Source organism: Cydia strobilella, chromosome 5, assembly GCF_947568885.1.
Source record: "Cydia strobilella chromosome 5, ilCydStro3.1, whole genome shotgun sequence".
In the NCBI taxonomy this organism is placed as follows: domain Eukaryota; kingdom Metazoa; phylum Arthropoda; class Insecta; order Lepidoptera; family Tortricidae; genus Cydia; species Cydia strobilella.
In genome coordinates this window covers 22660179-22675085 of record NC_086045.1, presented here as the reverse complement: position 1 = coordinate 22675085, position 14907 = coordinate 22660179, and the positions used below count along the sequence as shown (strand labels likewise).

General features: G+C 36.7%; 3 protein-coding genes across 4 annotated transcripts in view; 1 reads left to right on the top strand and 2 right to left on the bottom strand.

The window, feature by feature from the left end:
• LOC134741613 (eye-specific diacylglycerol kinase) overlaps positions 1-14907 on the bottom strand; it is a 329906-nt gene that overhangs the window by 149755 nt on the left and 165244 nt on the right. The gene's annotated exons all lie outside the window — the stretch shown is intronic.
• LOC134741616 (protein lin-9 homolog) lies at positions 1191-5046 on the top strand. Its single transcript, XM_063674468.1, has 2 exons — positions 1191-1339; positions 1688-5046. Exons 1-2 carry the CDS (start codon positions 1321-1323, stop codon positions 3379-3381), a joined length of 1713 nt encoding a protein of 570 aa, XP_063530538.1. The 5' UTR covers positions 1191-1320; the 3' UTR covers positions 3382-5046.
• Positions 8572-10924, bottom strand: LOC134741609 (nuclear pore complex protein Nup50). 2 transcript variants are annotated; one of them, XM_063674453.1, is made up of 3 exons: positions 10557-10924; positions 9872-10088; positions 8572-9628 (listed from the first exon to the last, which is right to left on the bottom strand). In XM_063674453.1, the coding sequence occupies exons 1-3, from the start codon at positions 10722-10724 to the stop codon at positions 8583-8585; spliced, it is 1431 nt and encodes a 476-aa protein (XP_063530523.1). In that variant the 5' UTR covers positions 10725-10924; the 3' UTR covers positions 8572-8582. The 2 variants fall into 2 exon arrangements, with proteins under 2 accessions (XP_063530523.1, XP_063530522.1); XM_063674452.1 differs by having other exon boundaries at positions 8572-10088; positions 10557-10920.

Sequence of the window (14907 nt, the reverse complement as noted above, 5' to 3'; positions counted from 1 at the left end):
AAGATCATCCTTGCGAGGCAATAATATAACTTCATTTATTTTACCATGATTTGCCACGGAAACTATCATGGTCGCAGTAGTCAGATGCAAAAGAGTAGAATTATAATATTTATTACTATTTATTTATTACCCAACTTAATTTAGAGAGAGAGAGAGAGAGAGAGAGAGAGAGAAAATTTATTTAACTTCACAAAACATTATTAAACATAAAATATGTAGGTTAATAGTTTACTAATGTACCTAACTAGGTACATTACTTCTTAACTAAATTAATTGACATTGGCATTTACATTTACAGTTCAACCAAACATGCAAGTTATGGGTTATTAACATAATATATGTACTTAAAACTAAGATAATATCGTCACTTGAAATATAATATGTATAATATTATGTCTTACAGCCGTTTACATTCGCGCCTCGTGGCTCGGCTCGCGGCTCGCCTGGAGCTCGTAAGCACGTCGAGCTAATGATTACACTCTCGCCTCATGTCTCGGCCACAGCTGGTAAGCTCGTCGAGCTAATCAATAAAATAAAAAAAAAACAATTTTATACACAAACGGCATGGTATAAAGTTCGTAACCGAATGACTGCCGGACGCGAATGTAAACAGCAAGCGCCGAGCCCCTTTGACTCGTATCGTGCCGAAAAAACCGCTCCTCCACGCGAGCCGAGCCAACCGTTTACACTCACGTCTCGCGGCTCGGCTCGTGGCTCGCACGCGAATGTAAACCAAAGATGTAAACGGACTTTAAAGTGGTAACACACCGTCGCACCGCACCAAGGTCATTGTGCGACGCATCCATGAGTAAGAGCACGAAAGCGATATCTCTTTCTCGCTCTTACTTATGGGTGCGTCGCATAATGACCTTGGTGCGGTGCGATGATGTGTTATGACATGACTATTAGGACCGTTGGATGCCTCGTTGCCTACCTTGTAATATAATAGGCTTTAGTCTGTTTCCTACGCGTCAATTAATATCACAATGTTGGTAATGGTACTGTTAGTATTTGGTGGGTACCATGTTGGTAAACTGCTGATTCATTACAAAAGCACTACAAAAGTAACACATTTCAGAAAATGTAGATTTGTAGAATCGTAATAATATAATCTCTTTTTTGACAAATTGTTAGAAAAGGTTTCACTGAAAAAATATTTAATTCACTAAGGATAAATTAATAAAATTATCAACAACAATGCAATATATTTCAAGTAAAATACGCTCAAAATGTGTCAACATTGAAGAGCTCGAACAGTAATACCATAATCAACACTTGGCGCTTTCATTCATCTTCAAATCAAAATTACTTTATATCAATATGGCGGATAAATCGGAAAGTAAGTTTTATTTGTATTTTTGGTGATTTTACCTTTCTATTTAAACGCCTAATGTATATTAAAAATAATTCAATATTCGATTACTCTTATACGATACTGCACTAGCGAAGTCTTTGTGGTTGTGCCTTATATTTTCGAATACTGCGTCCTAAGCTGTTCAAAATTTGAAAAAATTCAAATTTTGTTGGCGAATTGTCAATTTTTAATTGTTGAAATTTGGAATTATATGACGGAAATTACTTCAGACACTTGCCTCGCGAGCATAATTACGTCAAAACCCTGGCTTTACGGCGGCTACTTTTAAGTGTCGTTATCGTTTTACTAATTTGTTGTGTTGGTTTCGTTTAGGGTCGCAAGATGCTAATAATCTGTCGAGGTCGCAAGTCAAAGTCAAGGATGAGCCGATGGATTTGGATTTGCCGGATGAGGAGGACTTGCCGCCAGCGTTTGGGCCTGCAGCACTCGGCCTTCACAGAGTGGGCACAAAGTTACCGCCAAAACCAGCGCCCAGCGAACCAGTGCAGAAACTCAATGCAAGAGGAATGCCCGCGCGCATCAGAAAGAAAAATAGATTTATCTTTGTTGACGATTTTGTGAATACCTCTCCTCCCAGGCAGTCACCAAAGCGAGTTCCAAAGATATTGTCTAAAACACCTATCAAACAATCAAGTGCTAAGAAACAGAAATCCCCATCAAAAGTGCAAAGAAACCATGACAAATATGATGATAAAATAGAGACTGTGAACAGTCAGTCACCAGACCGCAAATCGGGGCAACGGATCGGCATGAGGCTGAGAAACCTCCTTAAACTCCCTAAAGCCCACAAGTGGGTATGTTTTGAATACTTTTACAGCAACATTGACAAAGCTTTGTTTGATGGTGAGAATGATTTCATGATCTGTCTCAAAGAATCATTTCCCCAGTTGGCCAATCATAAGCTCACTCAGGTTCAGTGGGCTAAAATCAGGAGAATGATGGGCAAGCCTCGCAGATGTTCCCAGGCATTTTTTGCTGAAGAACGTAAGGAATTAGAAAGGAAGAGGAAATTAATAAGATATATTCAACAGAGGAAAAGTGCTGACATATGTATCAAAGATTTGCCAAATGAAATTCCTATGCAGTTAGTGGTGGGAACTAAAGTAACAGCACGGCTGCGCAAACCTCAGGATGGACTTTTTACTGGATGCATAGATGCCGTTGACACCTCTAATAACACATATAGAATAACGTTTGAGAGACCAAAGTTGGGCACTCATTCTGTTCCCGACTATGAAGTTTTGTCCAATGACCCACCCGACACAATATGTCTGTCAAGTATAACACAGAAGTTTAGACCAAGATATGTCATGCAAGAAATAATCAATTTGTACAATCCTTCAGTACAAAATAACAACACGCAAGGAGATCCTATGATTGGATGCTCAGATATAACAAAGCAATTGGACACTATTGGGAGCTATCCATTCCCACTCCTGGAACTCATTGTCAAACTGACTAAAGTTTTACAGGCCAAAAAGGGAAAAATTAACAGACTAAAGGAATATAACTGTGAAGCAGAGAAGAGAAAATCATTTGGGCAAAAAATGCCTGAAGATTTTGAAAGGAAATATGCTGCGGTTGTTATTGATTTGGAAAGAATGAACATGGATTTGCAAGAATACATAAATGAAGTGCAAACATATTGCCACCAGATTGCTCCAGGGCCGAGCCTAGCCGCAATGTTGGCGCCCTCACATTTGCGGGAGAAATGCAGGGAGGAGGCCACAATATTAGTAGAGAAAAACCATAATGGATCAGTCAAGGACGCCACATTGATTGACCTTGTAACTGACCTCACTGCGTTGATGTTGCAAGTCAAAAGTTTATCTGATTCCGATCAAAATGCTTATGAATTGTGCGTGCTGCAGGGAACCATGGACCAGATAAAAATGAAACTGGAACCAAAACATCAAAGGCAATTCCAAAACAATGTAGCAATACACATGCAAAGGATTCAGATGGGGTTAGGGCAAATGACATCTAACAGTTATGTTATTGGGTAATTACATCCCACCATTTGCTTAAAATACATATAGTCATCGACTTCCGGTTCGAGCGCCATCTTGATAGTTAGCATTGTGATTAATTACTTTGTTTTTTGCAATTTAATATTGTTTAAAGTGTAATATCGATAGCTTATTATACAGTAAACTAATGTGGTAGTGTGCAGTGAATGGAGAATTAATTTTGAAGCGCGTTTAACCACCATCTTGGAGTCAACGGCCGGTAGTCCATGTGCTTCTTGTAAAGTCTAGCTATCGATTTATAAGAGCTAACAAATCACCGTACACTGTCTTGTACAACCGTACAATTTTCGTCGTTTTTAAACCTCTTAATACCTTGATAATGGCGAAATAGTCCCACTGGGCTGAAGCCATAATTTTAAAAGAAGAAGAAGAAACATATAGTCATCAGCAATTTCAAATACCTACTATGTATGTAAAAAATGGTAACTGAAAACTGAACAAAGTATTTCTATAGTTTGTTCTGCTCATATTCATTCAAAAAATTTAAGGGTCGCCGGCAAGCTCGGTTCTTCATACAAACGTAGTTACGCTCTCATTTTAAAACAAGCAGCTCTTTTGCTCTGAAACTTAGTACTTACAATAGGATAAGGTATATCTATGTCTGTAATTAGTTTATGTAGCTTCAGATACCATAGTAAAAAAAAATACAGCGAATTTAAGTTTTTCATACAACACTTGTTTTAGCTATATTTCGATTGTTATATATATTGGCGCTATATAAACTAATTACATACCTAGATATACCTCATGTCATTGTAAGTGCAAAGTTTCATTATAATCCAACACATAGTTTTAAAATGAGAACAAAACCGTTTGTATGAGCTTGCCGGGGACTCCACCGGGGGGGAACTGTCTTGGAAGTTATGTCAAGCCATTTATTTGTCAAATTTCTATGAAAATATTATGTTTATAATAATGATTAATGACACCTTTTCACTTTGTTCTATTCCAATTGTTGCAGTTAGCTTAGGGTGTATTTCTTGGTCCAATGTGTATTTGCGTCTCACATCTTGCTTAATAATGAGAGTGAGACGCAATGCACATGGAATGGAAAGCTACCTTACCTTGTCATTTATAATCCAAAAAAAAACAATAATTTTAAACAGTTTTTATCAAGGAGCCAAATCTCTATGTATGAAAAGTGTCCATCAAAAAACAGTAATTAGGCGGCGCCACCATACACCGACATGGTTATTTGTTGCCTTATATGGTTCATGTTATACTCATGTCCCAGAGTCTAACTAGCGCCACCGGAGAGATTAGGAACTATTATTTAAAGCTGAAAGCGGTCACTTTTGCAACAATTCTGCCATAAGAGATTGGCATCCATTCTATACCATCCATAAGTTTTTATGTCCACAAACTCAAGATTTTGACATGCTATTTATGAAATGAACTTCAATAGGTACCTAGTTAATTAATGTGCAAAATTTTATATTTTATTGAATAAGAGTACTCTGTAAAATTAATAAATGTGTCATTTTCAAGTAAAAGGTACCACATTGTCGCTTGCTACAAGGACGCTCTGACAGGTTTTTCGTATAAAGATATAAACAATTTTCGTCCTTATGGTAAGCGCCAATGTGGTACCTTTTGCCTGAAAATGTCACAAATATTGTATGCCAATGTTGATCGTTGCCGATAACTATTTTTAAATTTGTGATTTCTTTTAATGACATATACCTATTACAATGTGTATTTATTTATACCTTGATTTTTAACATCTCTGCATGTTTATGCGCTGTAAATTTCTTATAAAAGAAAATGTATATAAAATATAATAAAAAGCAATTGACTACATTTCATTACACTTATACTTCTACTCAACCTCATTATGTTATACACGGTGTTTTACTGTAACAGGAGCAATAAATTAAACTGGAGGCTGTACGCCTCAAACTGACCAACATTTGTTCAGCAACTTTTTAAAATTATGAAATTTTTAGATTATAACTTTTTCATACTAATTAAATATTATTTTCAATGTACGCTGACACCTGTGTGTGTGACGTTGCTTGTCACCCTTTAAACATAACAAATTTTGTAATACATTGCGTTGCGTCTTAGAATAAATTTTACAGTACATATGGTGCTACTTTCTCGCACTAGTGCGTCAAATAGCACTTTTCGTGCATATGTCGGAAGTTTAAAGGCCCATATGTACTGTAAAACGTTGTACGATACACGTGCGAATAGGTAATTCGCAACTCGTGTCGATTTAAAACACTCCCTGCGGTCGTGTTTTAATTTATCGCCACTCGTTTCGAATTTCCTCTTTTCCGCACTTGTATCGTAAATAAGAATAAATTTATTGAGAATAATTAGAAAGTGGCATGCACAAAAGGGTGTCCGGTAAGCCCCAAACTAGGCTGAGCCTGTATGGGAGTGGTGACCTACAGACAGGGTTCCAGTGACTTGAGTGAGTGACCGGGAGCATTCCCTATACTGACGATATACATATGTATGGTGTAGTGTAGGAGCATCACGTAAGTATTGTAAGGTATAGTGATTGGATCAGAAAACTTGAAAAGTACCTGTTGCGGAATTTCACTGGAACTATTTTTTTCATACTGAACTGTCACCCTATACATGAGAATAACAGCGCCCTCTTGACAATTATCATATACCTATATTACTGGTCAGGCTTTACAACACGCCAATGTAAACCTTATCGGAATCACAAAATAACTAATAGTACTACTCGGAATGCGCGAAGGTTGATATTACACTGTAACGGGGCGGCCAAAGGGTTAAATTAGGTATAAGGTTGAAAGTTCCCACCGTAGCTGGGGTGCCGACGATAGGGTAAGATTACTAAAGGAATAAAAAAACCACCTATTTCCATCTATCCTACTGGGGAGCAAATTAGTAGGGATGTGAAAAAAAAACCGGACAAGTGCGAGTCGGACTCGCCTACCGATTGGTTCCGTACTTTTTAGTATTTGTTGTTACTGTGCAATTCGCCACACAACTGCTGGTGTAACTAAATGCGATTTTGACACCAATGTATCGGCCCTATTCGTAGTGTTCGTAAGGCCGGTCTTTACGAAGTAATATAATATGTCTATGAGAAATACATAATCTGTGAAAATTTCAACTGTCTAGAGCAGTCACGGTTCAGGAGATACAGCCTGGTGACAGACAGACGGACAGAGGAGTCTTAGTACTAAGGAACCGTTTTTACCCTTTGGGTACGAAACCCTTAAAAAAACCGGCCAAGTGCGAGTCGGACTCGCGCACGAAGGGAAAAACAGCAAAAAAATCACCTTTGTTGTATGGGAGCCCCATTTAAATATTTATATTATTCTGTTTTTAGTATTTGTTGTTATAGCGGCAACAGAAATACATCATCTGTAAAAATTTCAACTGTCTAGCTATCACGCTTCATGAGATACAGCCTGGTGACAGACACACAAACAGACGGACACCCTTGTCCACCACCACTTACCACCTATCCCTACCTTTAGGGGGGGGGGGGAAGAGTAGTTGGAATAAATTCCACCTGGCCCCGCCATTTAAAACACGCCGTACCTCGGAACACGAAATTTCGTTGTCTGTCTCTCTTTCACTCTTGCATTTTCGAGCGATGGAGAGGCAAATAAACGAAATTTCGATTTTCGTGTTTCGCGGTAGACCCTCAGTGGATGATACGATGATGGATTATATGATACGTGGAACGGATTATATGTCCCTTGGATTTACTATAACGGCATTGCTTTTAGCAGTTTTTGCAATGAAGGGCAAACTGGAAATTAATGAGATAGAAAGCGGTTAGGTAAAATAGAAAAAAAAAACTTTTGTTGATTTCATTCAATCTCATTTGAATACTTAGTACAATAATAACATTATATTCATCATACCAAATAGTTAAAACCCACGAGAACCCATCCCACTCCAAACTAATTAGCAATACTTCCTGTTTTTATACGGTACTATGATATATGGACCGCGAGCCAGGCGCAAATTTCGTCAGTCATCGCCTCTCGGGCGAAAACTCGTATAGCGGTTAACGGCTATGTATGTAACCCTCGTGAACGTCAGCTGCCGCTCCGTTGGTGGGTTGAGCAATGGCAGCCACCGAAACGCGTAACACGGTATTTCCACCGCGATACAACCGGCTGACGATTTGTTTTATTAACAATAGCATCTAAACTATCATCTGACAAAGTATCAAACGGGAGGCGATGACGCCGGACGCCGATGACTGAAAAGAATTTTCCTTTTTACATTGTTCATGTGACCAGCTGACGACGGTCTTTCCACAGCGATACAATCGGCTGACGATTTTGTTTATTCACAATAGCATCTAAAGTATCATCTGACAAAGTATCAAGCGGGAGGCGATGACAAATTTTTTTTATAGACTATTTGCTGCCATTCCTCAACCCACCAACGGAGCGGCAGCTGACGTTCACGAGGGTTCATCATACATAGCCGTTAACCACTATACAAGTTTTCGGCCGGGAGGCCATTGGTCATGGAAATCTGTTCCTGGCGGTCTAATAATACACACTTAAAAAAAGAAATGTTGAACCTCTATGAGGACTGAGTATTTTTATACATTTTATATAAATTTATTACATACAAGAAACCACCTTTTCACGTGATATTCAGAGTTGGCCGCAAATAAAAATTAACTCGATGACACAGCTGACAACTTCATTACTTTTAGAACAGCATTCCTGCAATGAGTTCACAAACTCCAACTTCCAATAAAGGGGAAAACATTACTGTCAGGAATGTACAGGGCGGGAGGGCGCCACGTGTAGGCATATCGTATCTTCTCTGCTTTGCCCTAAGGTTGACTGATAGAGAATGCCTCATGGCATTAAGTTCGCCTTTTGTACGCTAAGTTTTTCTTTTGTGCAATAAAGTATAAATAAATTATATAAAACACAAGCATTTGGTCGAACGATTTGAATTCGTTGCTCCTCAGCAATTTACAGATGTTTGCAATATATCGGCCCAACAGAGTAAGATTGAGCGATAGTTAGAATGAGACAATGTATCGCAGCCGACATGTTGGATGCATTGTTGTTGAGAAAAAGGTACTAACATGATTTAGACTTCATTCTTCTACAAAAGCTACCTATTAGGAAGTACTTTTAATTAGTATGCAAAGAAAGGAGTGGGGAGTTTATGTGTTGAAACTATAACTGTTCACAATTCACAATGGTTTACATCTTGTATTTATTAAGAGTTTCCAACAGTTCATTGGCTTCTTCGGAAGTTTTGACTCTTATAAGTATTGAAATTGGAGGTGGTTTGGCATCAGGTGTCGGTATGCATACCATCATGACATTATTCTTGCCCATCCTCTGAGTAGGTATAGCCGAAGCTAAGATTAGGTTTACCATCACATTGCCCAAGTTAGTGTTAGCACGAACCAGCAACTGATACTTTCCACTTTCTTCAATCTTTTTAATATAAAGTGTACCAACACCCCTGTCAGCAAAGTTGCCATCTTTTTTTACAAATATTTTACATTTCTTCTCATAGACACTGTCTTTTTCTACAACAGGCGTGTATTCTACTTTAGGTGGTTCATCATCGGCATCCTCATTTTTCTCTTGTTCTGTAGATTTAGGTGCATTGAAGTTACTGATGCTAAACGGCTTTCCAACCCCAAATGAAAACGGAGTTGAGGCAGTTGAGTTTGTCATCAAAGTTGAGCTCTGAGGAGAGCTGTTAATGCCAAAAGAAAATCCTTGTGTTTTTGGGGGGCTTGAAGGACTCCTAACACTATTCATTCCCTTTTCACCATATGAATTAGGACTGCTTTGTGTTGAAAATGGGGATATTGAGACAGTCTTCAGATTTGAATTTGAGAATACAGAACTAGCACCAGTAAATGGTGAAGATCTCACAGTAGTCTGTTCTGGTTTAGAGTCTACGATAAGTGTGTTGGTCTCGGAATGTTTCTTTGTTGCATCATTAGAATCAGGACCCTGATATTCTGCTTGTATTTCTTTCAGATGCTTCTCATAATCTTTAAATATTGGTGACAATATACACAAAGGTGTTTTCTCTACATGCTGTTTAATCCAATCCGATACAGATTCGTTCAATCCTTTGAGTTTTGTGTAGTATCTCATTTTTTTGTCACTCTCTTCTGATTTATCTTCAGTACTTTTGTTCTCCATTTTTGATGTAATGCTGGAGTTTGGCGTAATTGTATTTGGGCTAGACACTGTCTGAGCCTTGAATGGTGATGATATGGGTGCTGTTGAAAATAAAGACTTTATAGCTTGTGTATTGTTGGGTGGGATGCCAAACATGGTGGATGATACTACTGGAGTAGATTCAATTTTAGTTGCGTCACTCAATTTGGTGGATTGCGGTTTGAAAGAGAAATTTCCTACAGTTGAATCTGCCTTTGAAGCAGTAAATAAGCTGGATGATGAAGTAGGCACTGAGCCCCCGAACAATGATGATGACTGTGAAGTGGGATTGAAAAGACTTTTACTCGAAGATGATGACACTGGTAGGGTGAACAGGCCCCCGCTAGGACTGCTAGTTGCTAGGCTGCTGTTCGAGCCGCTGGATGAAACAGCGGTGTCAGTTTTACTTGAAGCTGATCCATTCACGGGTTTGCTGCCGTTGGTCAAGTTGGCCAAAAAGTCAAATGATGATGGTTGTGCTTTGCTGAAGCCTCCAAAACCACTAAAAACACCTTGTTTTACCTGAAACAATTAAATTGAAATTGAATATATACATGTTTTTTATTATGGCAATAAATAGTAATTACATCAGAAGATACAATCAATGGTACATGGTATTAATACAACAAAGAAGACAAACAGTACCGAAAAATTACAGAATGATTTGTGTAAACATTTTAGGACAATGATCCTGAGTGGTGGATATTAATCTTGTAAGTTATCTGTTGGAACAAATCTGTAACGCTGTACTAGAATGATATAATTTTTAATGTAGGCTAATTATGATGTGAATGACATGTAATCATTCACAAAAGGGAAGTTTGGCAACAAAGAAATTAAAACTGGAATGCACAGTTACGAGCAGGATACACTATTTTATTTATTAACCTGTAAAGCCAATAGAAATTTCCTAAGATAACATATTTACCGAGAAATGCCCGTTAAATGACAATAAAATGTTAATATTTGACTCAATGTACATGTACTTACCCCTTCAGAAGGATTTTGATTACGTCTCTTAGCCGTCCTGATCACACGTTTCTCAATAGCTTCTTTAGCAGCAGGTTTGAACGTGCCCATTTCTTCATGTTCGTCTGGATCATCTTGGTCCCAATTATCATGATTTAGCTCTGTGGTGGCCGCACGCTTTGCTGACATCTTTCTACTAAGATAAACGCGCTGTACAAAATACCTGATGGTGATGGATAACTTAAATACGACTTAATCACTAACCACGCAACGCTACAGGATATTACATGAACAACTAGCAAGTGGCAGCAAATTTGTGTCACACTTTGAATTATGGTTACAGATTTTCCTACAAACTTTCTTTACTGCATTGGAACCGCATGAACGAGTGAAACACTGACACTGTCTGAGTTAGTGTCAAAAGTGTCAAACAACTGTCAAGATAATGTCAATTTGCATCGGAAGTAGCCATCTTCTAGCCAACATGTAGCCATGAATCGTCTGTGGAAGTAGCGCAGCGCGCCAAGTCATTCGCATACAGGCCAGTCCAGACGGGATGATCAAATCCCATCAAAAACATTAAGGTGCAGGGGGCCAATTTCAACATTTTTCGCTATCGGGACATATATCATACATATATGGCATATTATACTACTCTTTGTATGGCATTCACTGATATTGCAATATTTTTAGGTTTTTTATAGAGTTAAAATTTGAAACTTGTGGGTCTGCTAGAAGCACCTTAACGTCCCTCCAAAAAAAACATGAACTACAATGAGCAAGGGCCTGACACTCTTTGATAGAGAAAGATAGTCTTATTGAGAGAGAGAGAGAGAGAGAGAAAAATTATTTAACATCACAAAACATGAAACATAAAATATGTAGGTTAATAGTTTACTAATGTACCTAACTAGATACATTACTTCTTAACTAAATTAATTGACATTGGCATTAAAGACAGGCAAGACAGCGTGATGTTAAAAAGGAGTCTCGACTCAGCATAATGTTGCAGTAAATTTACTGCAACGCTGGTTTTCAGTCGGATCCTATAAACAAAAAGAAACACTAAGTACCTATTACATAATAAAAGGAATAAAGACAAAAAAAGTTTTAAGTGATAAAAGAAAAAAAAAGAAACCTTAAGTATTAAGAACATTAAATGAGAAAAAGAAAGATAAAGAATAGGTATATGGAAGGTGTATGAAATGAAAGTGTGCATTGTGTTGTTGAGTGTGTAGTATTATTATAAGTACTTATAAAATTATAAAGGATTTTTTGTGTTTTTGTTGGTTAAGATATATATTTATACGTAGGTAAGACTGATACTGAAGTGTAAAGTGTGAATGTGCGTATTTGTAAATAATATTATATTTAATGTCATTATTGTATGTATTATATTAGACCTGTACCGCTGGCTATATTTTGACCCCTAGGTTATAAAAATATTAAAGTCAATTCTGTTTTCGCTTATGAATACTTTGTTAAGATGTAAATCTAACATTTTGTTTTGTGTCATATATATAATTTGCTTTTCTAGTAATTTGTTATTTTGTGGTAATTATTTTTTATTTTGAATTATCTTGGAGAAAAAAATATTCGAGAGAAAACATGTAACTGTGTTGCATTTAGGATAGTGTTTTTAGTGTGAAAACATAGTTTGTGTCAATTACGTCCACTGCAATCTGATACTATGTCATAATATTCTAAATGACACAAAAAAAAATTAGAGTTAAAAAAAATTACTTAGGTCGAATTTAATCGTTTAAATAGGTCCATTAAATGATTTTGTGTCTTATTAAGGCATAGCTTCATAAGATATTTGATGATTTTGTTGTAACAGGCTGTCACCGTTACAAAAGAATATTAAAGATATTAGAGTTTACATCTTATTAATTTGAAATGCGGGATAAATAAGATGTATGAATTTGTGTCACTTGCATCCACTGCATAAACAAATATTACAAAAATATTATTTGCGTTCAAACGAAGCTAGCGGGCGGTCTGAATGGGCAACGGAGGCCGTGCAGGGTGGGGCCGCGGCGTGACCTTGCCGTACGCAACGCATGTTTACTTCGCCTGTGCGCCAAATTAACGCAACTTATTCAAAGAAGTTACGCAAACAACACAACAACAAGCAACAAGCAAGCAAAGAATGCGTCGAATTATCTTTTACCTATTTAAATCTCATAGATATTGTACAATGTCACCATTATGCAAAAGAACTGTAAGTACATGTTTGATTTGCGAGCGAGCTGGCAACATTGCGCAGGGAAATCTTAAAAATATCGCGTTTACGTGAACGCCACATACATTTGTGACAGTGATAGGGAAAAGGTACCACTAAAGTAAAATTTGGTTATTAATACCGTGACTTTCTTTCATTCTTTGATTAAAAAAATTGCTATTTATGCAACAAGTGCGGAAATCATCTTTACGCACGTGTATCATACAATGTTTTACTATGCATTGTGCGAGTAAATAAAAAAACATGTCATGGCAAATAAGTTTAATTATTAAAAGGAGTGTTTTAAATCGACACGAGTTGCGAATTACCTATTCGCACGTGTATCGTACGTTTTACAGTACATATGGCCCTTTAAACTTTCGACATATGCACGGTAAGTGCTCTTTTCCGCACTAGTGCGAGAAAGTAGCACCATATGAACTGTAAAAAAAAATTGAAAACAAAAAGCACTAGTGCGGAAAAGCAGTACTTTCCGCACGATATGGCTCCGTATGAAACGCACTTTTCGAGCACATGCATTGTAAAAAAATATATAGGACTGTATCTCCTAAACCATGCGTCGTAGCGCAAAAATAATAAAATTTTCGTTCCCCTTTATGTAACCCAAAAGTAATACATGAAAAATACAATGAAAAAAAAAAAACCAAAATCTTTATAGGGCTGTATTAGCTGTATCTCCTATATCGTGCATCGTAGCGCAAAAATAATCTAATTTTCGCTCCCCTTTAAGAAGCCCCTAATTAAGATTTAAAACGCAAAAAAGGAAAAAAGAGGAAAAAATCTTTATAGGGCTGCATCTCCTAAACCGTGCATCGTAGCACAAAAATAATCAAATTTTCGTTCCCCTTAAGAAACCCTTAATTAAAACTTTAAAAAAAACCAAGAAAAAAACTTTATAGAGCTATTATAGCTATATATATAGATATAATATCTCCTAAACCGTGTGTGGTGGCGCAAAAATAATAAAAAATTCGTTCCCCTTTATGAAGCCCCAAAGTAATATACTAAAAACACAATGAAAAAAAAAGAAAAAAAATAACAAAAAAACTTTATAGGGCTGTATCTCCTACATCGTGCATCGTAGCGCAAAAATAATTAAAAAAATCCCTTTAAGAAACCCCTAATTAAGATTGAAAAACGCAAAAAAGAAAAAGAGGAAAAAAAATCATTTTAGGGCTGTATCTCCTAAACTGTGCGTCGTAGCGCAAAAATATTAAAATTTTCGTTCCCCCTTACGGAACCGCAAAGTAATATACAAAAAACACAATGAAAAAAAAACAAAAAAAACTTTATAGGGCTGTATCTCCTAAACCGTCGTAGCGCTTAAATAATCAAATTTTCGTTCCCCTTTGTGGAACCCCAAACTAATATACAAAAAACACAATGAAAAAAAAAACAAAAAAAAATCTTTATAGGGCTGCATCTCCTAAATCGTGCATCGTAGCGCAAAAATAATCAATTTTTAGTTCCCCTTTAAGGATCCCTTAATTAATACTTAAAAAAAAAACAAAAAAAAAACAGGAAAAAATCTTTATAGAGCTATATCTCCTAAACCGTGCGTGGTAGCGCAAAAAGAACAAAATTTTCGTTCCCCTTTACGGAACCCCAAAATAATATACAAAAAACACAATGAAAAAAAAAACAACAAAAAAAATCTTTATAGGGCTGCATCTCCTAAACCGTGCATCGTAGCATAAAAATAATCTAATTTTCGTTCCCCTTTAAGAAACCCTTAATTAAAATTAAAAAAAAAAAACAGGAAAAAAAACTTTATAGAGCTATTATAGCTATATATATATATATATATATATATAGATATAATATCTCCTAAACCGCGCGTGGTGGCGCAAAAATAATAAAATTTTCGTTCCCCTTTATGCAACCCATAATTTATATTTAAAAAAAAAACGCAAAATTTAAAAAAAACATTATAGGGCTGTATCTCCTAAACCATGCGTCGTAGCGCAAAAATAATTAAAAGAAAACCCTTTAAGAAACCCGTAATTAATACTTAAAAAAAAAACAAAAAAAAACAGGAAAAAAAACTTTATAGAGCTGTATCTCCTAAACCGTGCGTGGTACCGCAAAAACAATAAAATTTTCGTTCCCCTGTATGCAACCCATAAT

Excerpts from the sequence above, each read along its gene's own strand:
- LOC134741609 (XM_063674452.1), bottom strand. The coding sequence starts at position 10,724 with ATGTCAGCAAAGCGTGCGGCCACCACAGAGCTAAATCATGATAATTGG. Across the intron at positions 10,089-10,556 it reads ATCAAAATCCTTCTGAAGGG|GTAAAACAAGGTGTTTTTAG; the intron begins GTAAGTACATGT and ends TAATTGTTTCAG.